This window comes from Carlito syrichta, unplaced genomic scaffold (genome assembly GCF_000164805.1).
Source record: "Carlito syrichta isolate Samal-C Ts95f unplaced genomic scaffold, Tarsius_syrichta-2.0.1 Scaffold302231, whole genome shotgun sequence".
NCBI classification, from domain to species: Eukaryota; Metazoa; Chordata; class Mammalia; order Primates; family Tarsiidae; genus Carlito; species Carlito syrichta.
The window spans coordinates 650,108-672,387 of NW_007246327.1; the positions used below are offsets into that span (position 1 = coordinate 650,108).

The window sequence follows — 22,280 nt, forward strand, 5'->3', positions numbered from 1 at the left end:
ACTTGCACATGCACCCAAAGAGCTATATACAAAAAAAATTTTACTTCAAAATTTTTAGCAAGGAAAAAAAAGGAGAAATAACCTAAATCCCTTAGTAAGGAAACAAATAAAAAATTATGGCACATTCACACAGTGAACTGCTCAATGAATCCGAGACTTCTGCTGCTGGCATAATGAAGAATACATACCCTGAACACTCCTCCTGATTAAAAACAAAGCAAAAAAAAAAAAAATCTATATACATACATACACACACACACACACACACACACACACACACACACACACGGGGATCCAACAAAAATGGAATTTATAATAAATTGTGTATTTATTCTTACATATTTAAACTTCAGTCACTTTCAAAATACTCTCGGTTTAATGCAATACAACTAACAAAATGTTTTCCACGGCTCAGAACAGTTTTTGAACGCGTCAATTTTGATGCCTTTTAGTACTTCCACTGTCTTTTTTTCTTGAGTTGGAACCTCACCCTGTCACCCAGGCTGGAGTGCAGTATCATGCTGACGGCCACGGCAGCCTGAACCTGCTGGGCTCAGGAGAGCCTTCCACTTCAGTCTTCCAAGAAGCTGGAACTACAGGCACGCGCCACCATGCCCGGTTAATTTTTTGATTTATTGTAGAGATGAAGTTTCACCAAGTTGCCCAGGCTGGTCTCGAACCGTGGGCTCAGGCAATCCTCTCATCTCAGCCTCCCAAAGTGCTGGGATTATAGGCGTGAGCCACCGTGCCTGGCTTATTTTTTTTTTTTTGAGTTGGAGTCCCACTCCATCACCTAGGTTGGAGTGCAATGGCACACTCACAGCCACCCCAACATCAACCTGCTGGAATCCGGTGATCCTTCCACCTCAGCCTTCCAAGTAGCTGGAACAACAGGGGTGCACTATCACGCCCAGCTAATTTTTTTATTTTTATTGTAGAGACGAGGTTGCACTATGTTGCCCAGGCTGGTCTTGAACCCCTGGGCTCAAGCAATCCTCTCACCTCGGCCTCCCAAAACGCTGGGGATTACAGACTTGAGGTACTGTGCCCAGCCTTCTGCCACTTTTTGTTTCACCTCTTCCACATCAGTAAGACGTTTCCCTTTGATGACTTTTGTCATTGAGAGAAACAAAAAAAAAGTCACTGGGGGCAATACCAGCTGAATAGAGGGAGGGTAGGTCACAGGGATCAAGCCATTTTTGGTCAAAAAGTGCTGAACGCTCAGCAGGGTGTGGATGCTCATAAATCACCCATCATGAAATGGGCTAATAATGAACTGAAAGACTTTTCCCCTGCTCCCCCCAAAAAATTCACTGAAGCCAAACACAGCCTCTCATCACAACACTAGCTGGTACACTGATGACAATGGGTTCCTAGAACACTTACCTAGTAGGAGAAACCTGTACTATAAGGGCCCCACCCTTCAAAAAATAATTCCAGTATTTTTGGAGTTGCCCTCGTGCGCGCGCACGTGTGTTTGTTGTTGTTTTGTTGTTGAGCTAACACAAGGAAGGATTCCACAGAGGCCCACAATTAAGTGAAACTGGGAATTCAGCAATGTAAGACAGCAGTAAATTGACTTTCACCCTGAGTTTTGCTGAATCCTGGAAACCTTAAGCAGCCACACTGGCACAGAAACAAGAGATAAAACCAAGGGGCCAGACAGGTAATATAGTCTCAGCTACTCAGGAGACTGTGGTAAGAGGATCACTTGATCCCGGGAATTTGAGACCAGCTTGGGCAAGACAGAGAGACTATGTCTCCATAAAAAAATTTTTTAAATTTTAAGAAGGGCAATCCAAAGCAGGATACTCTTAGGAGAACCTTATTAAAGCCAGGTTCCCAAAGGGTTCCACCTTCAGCCTAAGAATGAGGAAATAAACTTACCTCTCAGTAGAGCACAATAAAACAAATTTTATCTATATCTTAGAAGAGAATAAAATTATAAGAAAAAAAAAAATGTTCCCTAGGAATATGTAACCATAAGCTCTTAGGTTGTGATCCAAATTCCAGAAAACCTCAAGCACAGAATTTCATTGATAGTGCTGCTAGGTAGATGGGTATAAAACTCAAGTAAACTGGAAGATAGTTAATAAAAATTAATCAAAGCACAGAGAAAAAGGTGCAAAAACCAATAAAAATAAGTTTTAAAATTGAATATGAGCCAGGCTCAGTGGCTCAGCCTGTAATCTCGCGCCTTTGGGAGGCTAAGATGAGTGAATTGCCTGAGCCCACGGGTTCGAGACCTGCCTGGGCAACTTGGCGAGACCTCATCTCTACACTAAATCAAAAATTAGCTGGGCGTGGTAGCACGTGCCTGTAGTTCCAGCTACTTGGAAGGCTGAGGCGGAAGGATCACCGGAGCCCAGCAGGTCGAGGCTGCAGTGGCCGGGAGCATGCCACTGCACTCCAGTCTGGGTGACAGAGGGAGACTCCAACTCAAAATAAATAAATAAATAAATAAATAAATAAATAAATAAATAAAATTGAATATAGCATCAAGACCTAAAAGATAATCGAGTGGTCTAATATATGTGCAATTATGTACCCAGAAGGAAAAGAGACAGAGAATGGGGCAGAAAAAACATTTGAAGAGACAATGAACAAAAATTTTCTAAAGGAACCAAAAAACCCCAAATCACAGTTCTAAGACACTCACGAGAATCCTAAGCAAAACAGATAAAACTACCACCAAAAAAAACTAGACACAGCATAATCAAACTACTGAAGACCAAAGATGAAGAGAAAATCTTGAAGGCTATCAGAGAAATGATATATTCAGAGAAGCAAAGATAAGAATTACAGCCAACTTCTTGTCACAAACTTTGCGAAGCAGAAGACAATAGTGTGACATTTTCAAAATACTGAAGGAAAAAGCTATTAACCCAGCATCACATACGTAGTGAAAATATCTTCCAAAAATGAGAAGAAATTCAAACAAACAAAGCTGAGAATGTTTACTCTGACAAGCATACACCCTGAGGAAAGTTAATGGTAGTTCTTTCTTCAGAAGCATAATATATAACAACTTACAAAAAAATGAAAAGCACTGGAAATAGTATAATCTAAGATGAATAGACACATTTGTTTGAATGGCAATAAGAAAAATCTATTTTTTTTTTGAGTCAGAGTCTCACCCTGTTGCCCAGGTTGGAGTGCAATGGCACGCTGACGGCCACTGCAGACTTGACCTGCCAGGCTCAGGTGATCCTTCCGCCTCAGCCTTCCAAGTAGCTAGAACTACATGCATACGCCACCACACCTGGCTAATTTTTTTATATACTGTAGAGATGAACTCTTGCCAAGTTGCCTAGGCTGGTCTCAAACCCGTGAGCTCAGGCAATCCTCTCACCCCAGCCTCCCAAAGTGCTGGGATTACAGGTGAGAGCCACCATGCTCGGCCAAGTTATGCTTTTTAATCTAACCTGACAATTACTGATGATTGCCTTTTATAATTGGAGTGTTTATATAATTTATATTTCAAGTCATTATTGCCATTATTGGGTTAAAATCTATGCCTTGGTACTTTTTTTTTTTTCTTTTTGAGTTAGAGTCTCACTCTGTCACCCAGGCTGGAGTGCAGTGGCTTGTTCATGGATGTCACAGACTCAATCTGCTGGGCTCAGGTGAACCCTCTGCCTCAGTCTTCCAAGTAGCTGGAACTACAGGGGCATGCCACCATATTCAGCTAATTTTTTGATTTATTGTAGAGACCAGGCTGGTCTTTAACACCTAGGCTCAGGCAAGCTTCTTGCCTCTGCTTCCTAAAGTACTGAGATTATAGGCGTGAGCCACCAAGCCTGGTCTGGTACTTGTTTTCTGTTTGTCTCATTTATTCTTTATTCCTGTTTTCCTCTTTTTCTACCTTCTTTTGGATTATTTTTTATGATTCTGTTTTATCTTCATTTTTGGTGTTTTAGGTATTTCTGTAAATGTTTTTATATTTAGTAGTTCTACGTTTTACAGTATATCTTTAATTTATTGTAACCTAACTTCAAATAACATTATATGTTAAATCCCTCCCTCCCATTCTTTGTTTTATTATTACAAATTTTACATGTATTATAAAGACCACAATATATTGTTTGTGCTTTAGATCAGGGAATGGCAAGATTTTTTTGAAACAGGCCAGGTAATAAATATTTTTGGCTTTGCTGGCCGTATGGTTTCTGTCACAGTCCCCAGAGAGTTCCCTCTCTGAACTCTGCCATTGTAGTGAGAAAGCAGGCATTGACATTATATAAAAAAATGAGCAGTCATGCTCATAATATTGCAGGACTGGCCTGCAACCATGATGATCATACCTACTCGATATGATCATACCTACTAGAATGGCAATAATCAAAAAGACAGATAATAACAAGTGTTGAAGAGAACATGGAGAAATTAGAACACTTATACATTGCTGGGGAGAATGCAAAATGGTACAGCTGCTATGGAAAAAATTCTGGCAGTTCCTCAAAAGGTTAAACATAGTTACATATGACCCAGTAAATCTACTTAAAGGAATACAGAAAATTGAAATGAAAACATATGTCTGCCACAAAAACTTGTACACGGACGTTCAAAGCAGCATTATTCGTAATAACCAAAAAGTGAACACAATTCAAATGTTCATCAATAGGTGAATGGATAAATAAAATGTGGTACAGTCATACAATGAAATTTTCAACAATAAAAAGGGAATGAAGTCTTGATACATGCTTCAGCGCAGATGAACCTTTAAAACAATACTAAGAAGACAGACACAATTACATATTGCATGACTGTATAATTCCATTTAAATGAAATGTCAAAATAGGCAACTCTATAGAGACAGAATAATTTGTGGTGGCCTGGGGCCAGGGTGGGGGTTGGAGAAGATGTAGAATAACTGTTAATGGAAGATTATTTTTGGTGTGACAAATATGTTCTGGAATTAGATAGTGGTGATGGTTATATAACTTCATGAATATACAAAAAAAACCTATTGATGGATGGAACTGAAGAATATCATCCTAAGTCAATTAACTCAGAAACAGAAAATCAAACATCACATGTTCTCACTTATATGTGGAAGCTAAATGGCCACAAAGATGGAAATAATACACCTTAGGACACCAATAAGGGGGGAAGCAGGGAAGAAGGTTTAGAAAATATCTAACCGGGCTCGGTGGCTCAGCTTGTAATCCCGCGCCTTTGGGAGGCTGAGGTGAGTGGATTGCCTGAGCCCGTGGGTTCGAGACCCGCCTGGGCAACTTGGCGAGACCTCATCTCTACAATAAATCAAAAAAATTAGCCGGGCATGGTAGTGTGCACTTGTAGTTCTAGCTACTTGGAAGGCTGAGGTGGATGGATAGCCAGAGCCCAGCAGGTCGAGGCTGTGGTGGCCGGGAGCAGCCACTGCACTCCAGTCTGGGCGACAGTGAGACTCCAACTAAAAAAAAAAAAAAAAGAAAATATCTATTGCCTCAGCAGCTCTGGCGGCGGGAGGAGAAGCAGTGGCCAGGTTCTCAGCTGAGCTCACAGTGGCCCACAGACAGCCGGCACACACCCTGTCTGGCATGCACGCTGCCCGCTGCCAAGATGCCCAAGAGGCAGGTAAGCTCCTCTGAGAGGGCGGTAAGAGTAGTCCAAGAAGAGATAACTAAACCTGCTCCTGCAAAAGTAGAAGCAAAGTCAAAAAAGGCAACAGAAAGGAATAAATCTTCAGACAAAAAAGTGCAAATAAAAGGGAAAAGGGGAGCAAAGAGAAAACAGGATGAAATGGCTAACCAAGAAACTAAAGAAGAGTTACCTGTAGAAAACAGAGAAACTAAAACAGAGGAGAATCCAGCCTCTGATGAAGGAGACAAAGAAGCCAAGTCTGAATAACATCACATACCACGTCTTATGAGTGAACCGCTTCCCTTTTTGTATAACCCAAGGGAATATTTTTTATCAACCATTTTATAAATGCAAGTTTTTTAGTAGATCTAGAAACAATTTTATGAAGGAAGAAATCCCACCTCATCCCATTTTTTGAGTGTAAATGCTTTTTTTTTTGGGAGGTGAAATCATTCGCTGGTAGCTTATTTTTTGGTACAACCAGAAAATAGTGTGGGATATTGAATTACGGGAGGCTTTGACTGTCTTGGATGTCAGTGTAACATTCCTTAGATGGGGGGGTTAGTTTTCATACTCTATTATACAAAGCATACTAAGTGGCAATATGGATCACAGTCCTGCATTTAATATCTTGAACATTTAAAATTACTTCTATTCCCATAGTTTTTTGTTTCTTTGTTTGTTTGTTTGCTTGTTTTGAGTTGGGGTCTCACTCTGTCACCCAGACTGGAGTGCAATGGCCTCTCCCGGCCACCACAGCCTCAACCTGCTGGGCTCCGGCGATCCTTCCACCTCAGTCTTCCAAGTAGCTGGAACTACAGGCGCGCGCTATCACGCCCGGCTAATTTTTTTGTTTGTTTGTTGTAGAGATAAGGTCTCGTCAAGTTGTCCAGGCGGGTCTCGAACCCGCGAACTCAGGCAATCCACTCACCTCGGTCTCCCAAAGTGCTGGGATTACAGGCTGAGCCACCGAGTCCGGCCTCCCATGTTGTTTTTTTAGTAGAATTGTTTCCTAAGGAAAACCACTCCTTGATCATGGCTCTCTCTGTCAGAATTGTGTGCACTCTGTAACATCTTTGATCACGGTAGTCCTGTTTTCCTAATAACTTTGTTAATGTGCTGTGAAAGATTGAAAAATTGAATATGCTATGTATATGACAAATTGTGAACTGGTGGAATATATATAACAATTTATCAACATCTGAAGATACTGGTACTTGATATCCTCTTAAGGAAAATTCGCCTCCAATTTTTAAGTTGGAAAGTCACTGGAATGACTTTTTAAAAAAAAGGATACATGGCTTTTTAGATTTTTGGTACATATGTTAAGAATTGAAATGTGTGTGTACTGATCATCAACACAACCAATAACCTCTCAATTATGAAAAAAAAGAAGAAATTATCTATTGGGTACAATGTTCACTGTCCAGGGAATGGGTCACCTGAGACCCAACCCCCACCACTACACAATATGTCTATGTAACAAACATGCACTTGCAGCCGGGCTCGGTGGCTCAGCCTGTAATTCCGCGCCTTTGGGAGGCTGAGGTGAGTGGACTGCCTGAGCCCGCGGGTTCGAGACCTGCCTGGGCAGGCGAGACCTCATCTCTACAATAAATCAAAAAATTAGCCGGGCATGGTAGCGCGTGTCTGTAGTTCCGGCTACATGGAAGGCTGAGGCGGAAGGATTGCTGGAGCCCAGCAGGTCGAGGCTGTGGTGGCTGGGAGCAGCCACTGCACTCCAGTCTGGGCGACAGAGTGAGACTCCAACTCAAAAAAAAAAAAAAAAAAAGAAATACAACATTTGGATCTGCCATACCATACCTCATGCAAAAGAAATGTACAGATCACTGTATGGGCAAGTCAAACTCTGAGGGATGCTGCTACTGCATCTACAGACTACACTCTCCATGTTCCCCTCATTAACTACTATATCTACAGATTCCTCCTTCCTTTTTCTTCTCCGTGTCTATATTACAAGCACTATGCAAAGTTATCTGCTAAGCTCTCTCTACCCAAAGTCCCTCAAAAAACTCATTTATTTTCAAGGTTTCAACTTGGCTAATGACCCTCAAAATAATATCAACCCCCATCACCTGCACCACGTCCAGCATCTAATGATCATTTCTACTTGCATGTTCCACATCTCTCCAATTCAACATGTCCTAAATTAAACTCATGTTATCAACCCATACCAATACCGCCTATAGTTTCACCATCTCAACTTCAGCTTTATCAGTGATATCACCATATGTCCACTCACCTAAGTCTTCAAATGGCAAGAAATCTTCCTTGTCCCCTATATTTTCAGTTTACTTTCTCTCATACTGACCCTCTACCTCTCCATTCCATTTCTACTGTCTTAGTCTATGCCTTTGTTACTATACTCTTGAATTACTCCTATAGCTTCCCATCTGTCTGTACCTCCTGATTAAACTCTACCTAATTCACCCTAACTATATCATCAACAGTTTTTATGTAGCTAGTCCTCAATTATTGGTCACTGTAATGATTGTCAATTATTTTAGAAGACACTACTAGCTAGCTATCCATTATATAATTCCTTTTCTTTGTTGGCAGAGCCCTGATTTTGTTTAAGTATCCTCCATTTCTCCAAGTAACTCAGAGAAGAGAAGCCTAGGCTGAATTCTGATTGGCCTTACCCAATCATAAGAGTCCCATTTCCTGCCATTTAAGCCCACAAATCTGGCTCAGTTTTTGTCATGAAATGGGGGGGGGGGCATCAGTAACTTAGACCAGGGTAGGGATGAGTGTAAGTGTTCAGATTCTGAACAAAATTTAAAGATACAGTCAGTAGTATTTGCTAATGAATTAAATATAAGATTGAAAGAGGGAAGCCAAGGATTTCTCCAAGATTTGGAAGAACTTAAAAGAATGGTAAAGCCATGAACTAAAATGAGGAAGACTGAGAAAAGAGATGGTTTATTTGTACAGAGTAAGAATTTTATTTTGGCCAATTCTGAGATGTCTCTTAGACCATTAAATGGAGATGTAAAGTAAGCAGTTGGATAAACAAGTTTGGAGTTCAGGGAAGGGGTCTAAGCTAAAGATAAAAATCTGGGAGATGTTAACAAATAAAAAGGCATTTAAAGAGATAAGTCTAGATGAGATCATTAAGAGACTGAGTATATATAGGCAAGAGAAAAAAATCCAAGGGTTAAACCCAAGGTCACTCTAATATTTACAAATGTGAAAGAAAAGGAAACAGTAAAGGAGCCTGAGAAGGATGGGCAGTATAGTAGGAGGAATACCAAGAGGAAGTATCCTGAAAGAGAAGAGAAGAAGGTGCTCGAGGGAAAAAATGCTACTAATAGATCAAATAAGATGATGACTGAGAACTCACTGGAATTTGTAGAGAATCATGGTCCCTTCTGAAACCCAATACCATATAAATGTTCCTTCTTAGATGAGTAATGCGCACTGCTAAGTTCAATTTGTACCAATTAAAAATCACTGTCTATTTTTACATCAAAACTATTACTCCTGAAATGGAAGCAGTAGTATGTTAATCTATTTTAAACATGAAGTTTATTTTGGGTTACTATTTGGTATTCTAAGTATTCTGGTAAATATCACCTCTGATGTTTACCACTTTTACTCTGGCTTCATCAAACCCCAAACATTTCCACATATAAGTATTTAGTTATTCTACCACTTTTTCCAAGATGTGATCTTTATTTTACTAGTAGGTTAAAATACAATACTGGATAAAATATAAACACTAGATAGTAAAAGAACAACCACCCAATGAGTACTGAAGGACACATACAGAACAGAATACTCCTGGTACAAAAGCAGAAAGTCATAAAGAAATATAAATATACTTTGGCAAGAATGAAAAAGTCTCAGTCAGACACACATACAGGATGCATATTGTGGTCCAAATCTTTTTACCCTGCGCCAGTGTAAAAGGTTGGGCTTAGGGTAGTCATGCTCTTATCTATTTAAAGATACATTTTTAATACCAGGCTCCTACTGCTACACAAATGTTGATTTCAGAACATTTCAAGTCCTCCTCAAAGCCAAAAGGATAGTGGCTTCCAAGTAATCTGGTCCAGTTCAAGGTAATTGATCTACCTCAAAACAAGAGTTGGTAATAAGAGTTCCTGGCAAGCACAATTAGGTAACATTCTCCCAGATAAGCCTATTTGAACTTGAATTCTAAAAACAAAATGAGCTCGGTGGCTCAGCCTGTAATCTAAGCACTTTGGGAGGCCGAGGCAAGTGCACTGCCTGAGCCTGCGGGTTCAAGACCAGCCCTGGCAACTTGGTGAGACCTCATCTTGACAATAAATAAAAAATTAGCTGGGTGTGGTAGCGCACGCCTGTAGTTCCAGCCTCTTGGAAGGCTAAGGTGGAAGGATCGCCTGAGCCCAACAGGTCAACCCTGGGGTGGTTGTCAGTGTGCCACCACACTCCAGCCTGGGCGACAGAGTGAGACTTCAACTCAAAAAGAAAAATTAATAATAATAATTTTTTTAAAATGAGCACCCGGGCTCGGTGGCTCAGCCTGTAATCCCAGCACTTTGAGAGGCCGAGGTGAGAGGATTGCCTGAGTCCGCGGATTTGAGACCCGCCTGGGCAACTTGGCGAGACCTTGTCTCTACAATATACCAAAAACTAGTCGGGCGTGGTAGTGCCCGCCTGTAGTTCCAGCTACTTGTAAGGCTGAGGTGGAAGGATCGCCTGAGCCCAGCAGGTTGAGGCTGCGGTGGCTGGGAGCGTGCCACTGCACTCCAGTCTGGGCAACAGAATGAGACTCCAACTCAAAAAAAAAAAAAAAATGAGCATACACTCTTCACAAAAGCACAGACACTAATGGTGCATGCAACAGACTATGATCCTAACTATTCCATCAGGATAAAGGATACTTGCAATTCGCAGCAATTTTTTATATAAGTAATAAGACTAATAAGTAATTACCAAGGATGTGCTCATATATATGGACTCATTCCCACCTTCTAGGGCAATATTTTTCTGAGCCCCTTTCTGGAGCTAATTAAGCAGATTATGTTCCTTGACATGATCACTTCAGTCTTCTCTCTCAGATTAGATAGCAAGTTGTTCCTAAATTTGCCACTATGAGATAAGTGGCAACTAAAATCAGAAAATTCTTGGTATGCCTTAGAATTGACTATTTTCAAAGAAATTCAGCTACAGTCAAGTCAGTTACAGCATGCAATTCCTCAATGCCAAAGTAACACAGTTAAGATTGCTGCTATCTTTATTTCTTTTTATTTCTGCTGCTACTTTTATTTTTATTTACATAGAAACTGCAAACAAATGGTACTTTTCACCCTTTCCCTCAGTTAATGACATTGACTTGTGCTTTCAACAACTGGGATACACTGTAGTATCCTGCTGTGTTGTTAAATAACTGCTACTTTCATACAACAAAGACAGATTCTGTTTAATCTTTTGTCAGTTAAGAAAAGCCAGGCCTTTTGAAGTCAGGAAATGCAGAAGCAAAGTCCTCCAAGTAACTAAATGAATCAATTATATTTATGTTTTTAAAACAAGTTCAAAGCCTAAAAGAGGTAACGCCATAAGGACATATTAAATAAAAATTGTATTTTAGCATGCTTGTTCTCTCCAAAATAAGACCTCCTCCCCTTTTAACAATAGACTTCTAATTAGCGTAACATTTTCAAAATTAATTTCCAGTATTTTGGTAAGAATGTTTAGATTCTGGAGGACATGGGAGGGCAAGAAGGGAAAGAATTATTAAAGAACTCGTCTACAGAAGAAACATGACTATGTAATTCTTACATAAATGTTTGTTAACTTCCCCTGACATAAAAACAGTGAGGTCACTCTAGACAGCAGTAGAGCAGAGCTATAATGAACATCAAGTTTTTAAATCACTGACAACTTAAGGAAATTAATAATATTACTCAAAAATCTCTTCTCCCCAGAGTACTACATCTGTGAAAGAGGAGAGTGTGCCCATCTGGGGTTATATACATATTCGACGTCAACAAAACTGAAGTCATTTTTCCCTGCACAACAGGAAAAGTTGTTGTTTTTTCCCTTAGAAGACTGGGCAATGAAAACCATGACTTTAAATGGCTCTGTATAAAAACACAAGAAGGGTGGGTCATATTCTATTAGTAAAAGCAGCTAAAGGCCAAGAACTTCTCTTCTTTTTAAGTAAAATCTAAAAAAATTAACAATAACACTTTAAAAACTCTCTTCTTACCTTTGACAATTATCTTATCTTTGTTTCATTTTTCTCTAACATACAGATAAAGAGGGTATAAAAACACTTATAAATTTGTACTTGCAATGTAGCTCTCACACCAGAAGTAATCTCACACATTTTTTCCCCTCCTATAATGAGCACTAAATAAAGTATCCAAACTTGATTCTGGTGAAAGCACAATATAAACTACTTTTACTTTAATAACAGTATTCATCAACGATATTTACACCAACATTTTAAATTTTATGTCCTAATCTCCTACACATAAAATATAATATGACTATTTCTTCAGCTTTAATATATCTCAGACTGACTGAACACCAACTCTACAGCTACATGAAATTGTAAAATGGTTGCAAAACTTGAAGCAAAATGACCATATTTCTTTCTATTAATATTTAATATAACTAGACTTAGAGAAACTGCAAATATTTCATCTGCCTTTACAAAATGTCACAATTCAAAGGGCAGGTCAACATCCAAACTAACAAATAAGATCACAACAAAACCAACACTACATTTTAAACAAAGGGCAGTTCAACCAAGTAGTCATTTAGAGTACATATTTCTGCATCCTAAATGGTTGAAAAATTGCTTAACTGTTTAGATCTTTTTTTAAAATTTGTTTCCCATCAGGAACACAGCTACTGTTTCACTTTCTACCTATACCACATTTATCTTAAGTTTTATATTTCTGGATCTTTCGCCAGTAGAGATCAACCATTCAATTACTTCAACAAGTAGAAATAGCAACACTGCTCCCAAACAGCAATTTCTGCATTGCTAGACACTTATCTAGTTGGCAGATTTATACCATTGTTCATTCTTAGTTCCTTAAATGTAAAAAATACCCACAGAATGGTAGCATACCTCTAAATTAGTTTAAATATAACACTAAGCTATTTTTAGGGAGGTTCAAGTTTTAAAAAAGCACTAATCATTCTTCTCAAAGGCTAATCTACTCAAGTTCCTCTTATGTTTTAAAAAAAAAGAAAAGAAAAGCTAATTTGTCTCTTTTGGAAAGAAAAAATGTTATTTATGCAATACTCCAGCAAAAAAAGTAGCAGAATAATAGTCCTGACATCAAATCAAGGTCAGGATCATACCCTATTGTTAGTAAAAATAAGTTTGACATTTACTCTAATGATGGCCCTTTCAAACACTAGCATGGTTAAACGTCATTTATGCACACTTTCAAATGCCACTGTTATTTAAAAAATACTCTTATACCATGCAAAGTACAAAAGGAAGAAAACCCACAGAAGCAATTATAACCTGATTCTTACCCATGAAAAGAAAAAACACAAGAAATATTCACAGAACATGTATTTGTCTATTCCCATTGCATGCTAGAAAGACGCAAAGACAAACACTTCCAAATATTCAGACAGATCATTCCACAGTTGTAACTTTCATCACAGTTCTCAAAGCAGTATGGTGAGGTCAGCTCACAAACAGCTTAAGTAGCAAAACTCGAAATTGGTGGTAGTAGTATCAGGCTACATAACAGCCTCTCCAAAGAATATGAAGTAAGAGAACTAAAATGTGCTGGCAACATGCCAAAAGACTGGATGGAATATAGCTTTGAGCAACAAATTCTCGGAGCTTACAGTATATAGCAATTCATCATCTCTTAACCTGTAGCTTGACTATCCTTGTTTTAAACCAAAACAGCCATGTATAAGCGGTATTTAACAGTATCACATTTCTCCATACTTCTAAGTTGAAACACGTCTGGGCTTTGCAATGATTTAACTAAATACATGTCTTAAAAAGAAAACTCTGACTTCCATTCTATGTGTAGACGAGGAAGGTAAAATGGAAACAATTACAATGATATTATTCTGCATAGACTAGCCTTAACTCTCCAAGGACTTTACTACCCTCAGTATAATTTTAAAGGTTTGGGTTTTCTATATTGTCAGTTCTGAGTATCCCTATAACTGGCTGGCATTCAGAATTAGTCAATCTTCCCAATGGATTTAATAAAGAATTAATCATGTCAAATCAAAGGATGTAATTTGTCAGAAACAATTCCTTTTGACCTTAATCAAAATGTAACTTTAATAATTTCATTTTGACTGAATCATATGTTAAAAATAGAATAAACTCTAATTCTTAAATCTCTGACACTTTCTAAACATGCTTTTTTTCTGAAGAACCAAGAAAAAAAATGCAGTTATTTTAAGCAAGAGAAAGAATCAGATTCAACCCAAATCAACACACATTTATTTAACACCTATTTTGTGCCAGACATTATACTGAGAAATGAGGAAACAAAGATAAATATGTATTTGGTCTCGAAGAGCTGACAATCTGGTTAGGGAGACTGACCCATTTAAAACACACCTACATGCTCTATGTGTTTCACTAGCTGTAGGAATAAAAGCCCTGGTTTCATCAAGGAAAGAGTGAATGAGTCTGCCCAGGGGCTGGAAAAATCTTCAGAGGCAAAATAAGATTCAAGCTATGTCTTGAGGATGAAAATTTCACAAGGAAAAGAAGGATATTGTTAGCCAAGGACAGAATGAGCAAAATCAAAAAAGCATAAAAGCATGGCATGTGTGAGAAAACCTATGTGGCACGGATACAGATAACAATTTCTGGTACATGTGCTACTACTCTTCCACCCTCACCATGCAACAGACATCAATAATCAATTAAAGTATGTTGAAAGCCCACACAAAACCACAAAATTCTTCTCAACAGATAACACAAAACTAGTAGAAGGAAGTAAATCCATGAGATGAAATGCAAATGCTATCCTGGCCTGGAAAAAAAAGAATGTGGTGGGACTTGAGGTTAGAAGAGTGAATTAAGAACAGATTATGAATGACTGTGAATGCCAGACCAACAAGTTTAGATTTTATCCTGTGGACAACAGAGGATGAACAAAAGATTTTATGAAGAATAGTGATATGATCAATTCTGACAGATCTGTGTAGAATAGATTTGGACAGACAGAACCAAGGCAGGAAAAAAGGACAGATGCTATCATAGGCCAGGCATGGTGGCTCATGCCTGTAATCAGCACACTGAGAGGCTGAGGCAGGAGGATTGCTTGAGCCCAGGAGTTTGAGACCAGCCTGGGCAACACAGCGAGACCTTCTCTCTACAAAAAAAAAAAAAAAAAAAATCAAATCCATTAGTCAGGCACAGTGGTGTGCATCTCTAGTCCTAGCTACTAAGGATGCTGAGGGAGAATTGCTGAGCTCAAGAGTTCAAGGCTGCAGTGCACCATGATTATGCAACTACACTCTATCTAGTCTGGGTAATAGAGATCCCAACTCAAAAAACAAAAAACAGAAAACCATCAAAACATTCCAAGCAAGAAGCAATGAGGCCTGAATTTTAGCAATAGAAAAATCTACCACAGGTTCTAAAACAAAAATGGAGTTTTGGATTCTATAATCTGTGGTTTTGAAACAAATTTTGAGAAAAATTAATATTCTAATTAGAATTCTCCAAATAACACTCAAAAAGCAAAAGAAAAGACAAATTAAGGTAAAGACTAGAATTAAAGAGGTGAATCACAATGATACCCAAAATTACTCAAGACTATAAATTCAGAAATAGATATTTCAGGTTTAGCATCAAGAACGAGAACATCCTCATGACCAGACTAATACTCAGCAAGTCTTTTCTTCCTCTCAGGGCACTAATACTCTAGCCAAACAACAAACGCTATTCACCTTACATGCCCCTACAACGCAGGGTCAAACTTATACTGCCAGTGAGATGCAGAAAGCACAAACGTTAAATTTAAAACCAAAGTCTGAAATCATGCAAGAGCCTGATTTTATCCAAACATTTAAAACTATACATTTCTCTTAAGAAACATAATTTATATGAAACAAATTTTCTGGAAATAATACCATTCTACCATTAACGAATTCATATAACAGCCTTTAAACTCTAAAATTCTTTTTGTGGAATAAAACCCATCTGTAGCACTTTGAACAGTATGTTAAAAAAAAAGAAAGAAAGAAAAAGGCAACTCTCCTATCACTTCTGCAGACCATTTAATAAACAAAATTACTCTAATTAAAAATAGAAACTTCATTGTAGTTCAAAAGGCCAAAGATAGTGAGAGTTTTTCTATTTTGAAAAAGGGATTCTTTAGCTGTTGCAAACAAAGGCTAGTGTAGTGATGTGAAATCCAAGTACAACATGTTAATTGGCATGCTAGAAAAGCCAGCATTACTGTTTTAAGACCTAAGGATATTCACATTAAGGATAAAATTATCCTCTAGTGAATGCCAACGATGTACTTCATACTATACAGACACATGTTCAAGGGTTCTACTTTGTTCTCATTCCAATTCTTTTGTGTCCCAGTAACAAACTCTCAAATTGAGATTTTCATCCTCTTAAAACAAGCTAAAATAAAATATATGAACTTGAAATAAAATGTATTTTTGCTATATTTTTCATTCTGAGAAAACAAATCAGACGAACAGTTTACCAGAATCTATCTCTTATCCAGAAAGATATGAATTAGTCAGTCACGAGAAGGGTCCACTTCTCATGATGTCATTCCAAAGCCACTATTAAATGTTATACATGTTATGCTTCCTTCAAATCAATCACAAAATAAGTCATCTCAAGACTGAGGTCAAATTCCAATCTAACTAAAAGATTTCCAAATGTGAAGTAATGGTTCACTTAACTAAGTCATATTCAAAGACCAAATTCCAGAAAAACCCTCCTCCCATGCCTCCCCTTCTCTCACTTTAAAAAAAAGTCAGTCTGCTCCTTTTAGCTCACTGTAATGGAATGTGACCTGTATTCAAGGGCTTTTCCATTCCTTTTTTTTTTTTTTTTTTTGTCTTAGAGAATATGAAGCAGACCTATTCTCTCTCATAAGGAAGAGACACTTAGAATGAGTGCCTTCAAATGACAATTGAATCTTTTTTATTTTATAACACTAGTCAGACATTTAAAAGATTTACGATTTGTATCACTCTTATTAAATTAGGCAGGGAAGAGGTTAGGAAAGAGGACATTAAAACTACACCTACTTAAATAAATCTTCACATACGATACAAAATTGCTATATTTTCCCATGACGAATCATATTTTTATCATTGAAGCTATACATGTAATTACCTAATCACAGAGAGAAGAATAGGGCAGTGTTAAGAAACATGCTTCAAGCTGGGCACAGTGGTTCACACCGTACTCCCAGCACTTTGGGAGGCCAAACCAGGAGGACTGCTTGAGGCCAGGAATTTGAGACCCCCTTGGGCAACATAGTGAGAAGTTGTTTCCAAAAAAAAAGAGGCTGAGGTGAGTGGATTGCCTGAGCCCATGGGTTCGAGACCCACCTGGGCAGGGGAGACCTCATCTCTACAATAAATCAAAAAATCAGCCGCGCCTGTAGTTCCAGCTACTCAGAAGGCTGAGGTGGAAGGATTGCCTGAGCCCAGCAGGTCGAGGCTGCGGTGGCCGGGAGCAGCCACTGCACTCCAGTCTGGGTGACAGAGTGAGACTACAACTCAAAAAAAAAAAAAGAAATATACTTCAAAGTCTAAAATTAAACACTACCTGAGGTTCAATTCCTTTTGTTTTTAGTCAGAGTCTCACTCTGTTGCCCACGTTGGCATGCAGTGGCACAATCACAGCTCACCACAGCCCCAACCGCCTGGGCACAAGCGATCCTTCACCTCATCCTCTCAAGTAGTTGGTACTACAGGCACATACCACACCCAGCTAATTTTTTTAATTTTTTTGTTGGGATGAGGTCTTGCTTTGTTGTCCAGGCTGACCTTGAACTCCTGGGCCCAAGCAATCCTCCTACCTTGGCCTCCCAAAGTGCTGCAATTACAGGTGTGAGCCTCCATGCCCAGCCAAGTTCCTCATTTTGTTTTTTGGTCTGGTTTAATGGTATTTGACTAGATGGCCTTTAAAGTTATCTCTACAGGCCGGGCTCGGTGGCTCAGCCTGTAATCCTGCGGTTTGGGAGGCCGAGGTGAGTGAATTGCCTGAGCCCACGGGTTTGAGACCCGCCTGGGCAACTTGGCAAGACCTCATCTCTACAATAAATCAAAAAAATTAGCCGGGCGTGGTAGTGCACGCCTGTAGTTCCAGCTACTTGGAAGGCTGAGGCATTAGGATCGCTGGAGCTCAGCAGGTCAAGGCTGCGGTGGCCGGGAGTGTGGTACTGCACTCCAGTATGGGCGACAGAGTGAGACTCCAACTCAAAAAAATAAATAAATAACGTTATCTCTATGATACTTTAACCCAAGTTTTAAGATGAACAAATTCTATAATTTAATTCAGATAAAAGTTCTCCCAAGAAAACCCCATCAAGGATACAATTTACTTACATTCTTCCTACACCTTCATACATGTTAGTTTCATCTACCAAAGTCATGATCTCTGTATCTGTAAGATGTGCATGCTTTTTCGTTCGGTTTAGCTGTTCAATCTGTATGTCTGCAAGCTTCACCTTCTGCTGAGTGTCAATAACTTTGGCTTGAAGCTCTGTGAAAGCCTAATCAAAACAAGTCCTTAATTTAGTAGGTAAATATTTTATAGGAAACATCTAAGTCAAATCCAAGTATATTAAAATAAAACATGATAACCAGAAACAAAGCTGTGAAATTTACCAAAGCAAACATCAATAAAAGTCAATATAATTGTAAACAATCAAGTCATCATGCTAAATACTGAATTTACTCAATCCTCAAGATACAATCAACTTGAAGCAAAACAAAAGCACACTAAATAATAACCATATTAAATAGCAAGTATTCGAGTAATAAAAGCAATAAATGCAATAGTCAGAGGGAACTCAGAGATTCAAAACAAGAATCATAAAAGTAACAACTACATTTGTACTACACAACAAGGTTTCAAAGCACTTTCCCATATTAATTTGAAATGTTAACATGGGAACATTAATATGAAAATATAATGAGGTATATAATAATATATATGCCATTTACTCCTCTCAATAATCCTATGAGTTATGGATGGCAGTTTCATCAACTACAATTTACAAATTAAGTAAATGAACTGAGATAAAAGTGGAGCCAGGTACAGTGGCAGGAGGATTGCTTGAGACCAGGAGTTCAAAACCAGCCTAGGCAAAATAGCAAAATCTCGTCTCTACAAAAAAAAAATCAATAAAATTAGCCAGGCATGGTGGTGTGTGCCTGCAGTTGCTACTCAGGAGGCTGAGGCAGGAGGACCACTTGAGCCCAGGAGTTCAAGGCTTTGGTGAGCCATTATCATGCCACCACACTCAAGCCTGGGCACCACATTAAGACCCTGACCCCAAAAAAAAGAGAAATAAAAGTGGCTTGCACAGGTTGAATAAGCAATGGGTGGAAAGGCAGGTGTTTTAAATCCATTTCTTCTTCCTCCTTAGCTCAGGAATTGTTCCACTTTACTGTCTACAGTAATACTCGGAATATGAATATTTTAAAGAGAATGACCAAAAAAAGAGGAGATAAAATGCAAAGTACTGGGCCGGGGTGGTGGTTCAAGCCTATAATCCCAGGACTTCGGGGGGCCGAGGCAAGAGGATCGCCAGGACCCACATGTTCAAGACCAGCCTGGGCAACTTGGTGAGACCTTGTCTCCACAATAAATGAAAAAATTAGCTAGGCATGGTAGTATGCGCCTATAGTTCTGGCTACTTGGAAGGCTGAGGCAGAAGGATCACCTGAGCCCAGCAGGTTGACGCTAGGGTGGCAGTGAGCATGCCATTGTACTCCAGCCTGGGTGAGGAGTAAGACTCTGACTCAAAAAAAAAAAAAAAAAAAGCAAAGTACTGGGCCAGACACAGTGGCTCAAGCCTGTAATCCTAGTACTTTGGGAGGCTGACGTGAGGGGACTGCTTGAGTCCACAGGTTCAGGTTCAAGAACAGTCTGGGCAACTTGGCGAGACCTCATCTCTACAATACATAAATAAAATATTAGTCAGGCATGGTAGCATGCGCCTGTAGTTCCAGTTACTTGGAAGGTTGAGGTGAAAGGATTGCCTGAGCCCAGCAAGTCAACGCTGGGGTGGCCATGAGAGTGCCAATGCACTCCAGCCTGGGCGATGGAATGGGACTCCAACTCAAAAAAAAAAAAAAAAAAAAAAAAATGCAAAGCACTGGAAGAAGAATTGCTTCATGATCTTCATCCACATATACCAGGTCAAATTTGACCCTTGCATACACTTACTTAACTCAAAGATAAACAGTTCTTGGATATTCTTGTTGAAGTGCCTGGAATGATTTTCACATGCTGTCAAATTTACACCTTAATAATAATACTTGTGACTGCAATAATATGACAAAGGCTACTACATAATTTTATTCTGACTGTTCTCACCTACCAATAAGGTTCATAAGGTTTGGAAAGGGTTACTTTAGGAGAGGTGAGGTGCCTGGAATTTCCTATTAGTCTCCACTAGATAGTAGATGATAAAACCTTTAAGAGAGCTGGGCTCAGTGGCTCTGCCTGTAATCCCAGTGCTTTGGAGGCTGAGGAGAGTGGATTGCCTGAGCCCGCGGGTTCGAGACCCGCCCGGGCAACTTGGTGAGACCTCATCTCTACAATCAATCAAAAATTAGCCGGGTGTCGCAGCGCGCGCCTGTAGCTCCAGCTACTTGGAAGGCTGAGGCGGAAAGATTGCCAGAGCCCAGCAGGTCAAGGCTGCGGTGGCCGGCAGCGGCCACTGCACTCCAGTCTGGGTGACAGTGGGACTCCAACTCAAAAAAAAAAACCTTTAAGAAACAAGTTTCTTTTTTTTATTCAGCTGGTTGTCAAAACTATTCAAATTAAGTCCATAATTACTTTCTTAGCATGCGTTCATTGTCCACATTTCTTAGCAACAAATTCAAACAGTATGGGAGACAAGTACATTCACAATTGTATTCCTGTTAGCTCTTTCACTAACCTTTAACTTAAATTTGAACTTTTAACAGAAGAAAAGGTAAAATTTTTAAATGCACAATCTTGTTTTGAAATGTAAAATTCCAGGTATTATCTGACTGCTCTGCATAGCTTGCTATGAAAGCTAGCACATTGTTAAAGATGCAATATTACAATATTAGAAAACACTGCATAAAGTCTAAATTTACAAGATTCAAGACAAGAATGACCAAAAAAAGACAAAAACACATAATATCCTCAGAGCAATAACAAACAGCTTCATTTACTATGAGCAAGAGCAATTTCAGCTGTTCTATTTCTTTTTTCTTTTTCCTTTTTTTTTTTTTTTTTTAGAAAGCAGGATTTATTGAGAGGACAGAAAAGCTCCCACAGTGGGAAGGGACCCGAGGAGGTTGCCCTGTCCTATTTCTTATGCACTTTGACCAGAGACGGTCTTAAGATGTTGCTCATCTGAAGAACCTAAACTAATGAGCCAAAAAACGTGAGGTAAGACAGAGAATACTGGATTCTTGTCCCACCCTTTGACTGAGACTCTTTTTCTAGAAAAGTGTATTTAAAGTAGATCAATTCTACGGTCCTTCTCAACCCACACACCCCCACCCCAAAAAGCATACGGTTTTAGATCATCAGTGGCGTTAGAATATTTGGACAAAGAGAGAAATCCAAATCTTTCTGATACTATTTTATTTGGAAAACCTGACTGGAATTTTTTTTTTTACAAGTCCTTCAAAAAGAGAGGGGGAAGGTGCCCTGAATTTAACATTGGTTACAAACATTACTGTTACTATGTCTGACTTCCTTAAGATACCGAGGCCTTTCAGGGTATGGGATTGAATAAATGGCCTAAAAACAAAGGTTGGACTTGGAGTTTTTCAAAAAAGCAAACGAGGCACAATTATAAGCAGCTCAGGCAAGGAGTCCGAAGAGGCTTCAATTTAAAATCCTCTCTTCAGTTCTTACTGTGAAACAGAGTCCCTGAAGGTTCCAAAAGTAACGAAATGGCTCTAGAGCTCAGAACAAGGGTACAGGCCCACGATAGGCCCGCAGACTTACCCAACCCAGACCAACCGGCTTCTATCCTGCAAGAGCCGCTCGCTCCTACCCCAGCTTAAGGACCCGGTCCGGCCTTAGGGCTTTGGGAAGCCATTCCCTCGTCCCTTGGGGCCTCTTTCCTCCCTCGACATTCGGGCCTCACTCGACATACTTGTCCACAGTTTCCTCAACCTCCAAAGAGAAGCCTTTGCCTTCTCAAGACCCTCTTTTACCTTCTTCAACTCCAGATCCACGGGAGCCGCCATCTTGGCGCACTCTATGCGCCTGCGCAGTGGGAGTTGCCTGAAAAAGGGTGGAGGAAGGCGTGCCTTAGCTTGAGCGTCCGCCTTTCTTCTGCGCCTGCGCGTGAGTCGGACTAACCCGGCTTCTTTCCCTTTCTCCGGGCGAACGACCCTTCAAGTATTCGGGATTCGGATTCAATCGTCTAACCCATGTGATCGATCAAGTCTGCTTCTTACTCCACATCTTCCAGACATCCCAACGCGCAGATTTCGTGTGTGGCTCTAAGCAATTTGACAAACCGTTT

The 22,280-nt window shown here is 39.5% G+C and overlaps 1 protein-coding gene across 2 annotated transcripts in view; it reads right to left on the reverse strand.

The window, feature by feature from the left end:
- Positions 1-22,046, reverse strand: part of PFDN1 (prefoldin subunit 1) — a 63,345-nt gene extending 41,299 nt beyond the window's left edge. For both annotated transcript variants that reach the window (XM_021711392.1, XM_008056127.1), the window contains exons 1-2: positions 21,967-22,046; positions 18,139-18,305 (exon numbers count right to left, since the gene is read on the reverse strand). In XM_021711392.1, coding sequence (XP_021567067.1) covers positions 18,139-18,305; positions 21,967-21,999 — 200 coding nt within the window. In that variant the 5' untranslated portion in view covers positions 22,000-22,046. The remainder of the gene's footprint in view (positions 1-18,138; positions 18,306-21,966) is intronic.
- Positions 22,047-22,280: the final 234 nt, after the last annotated feature.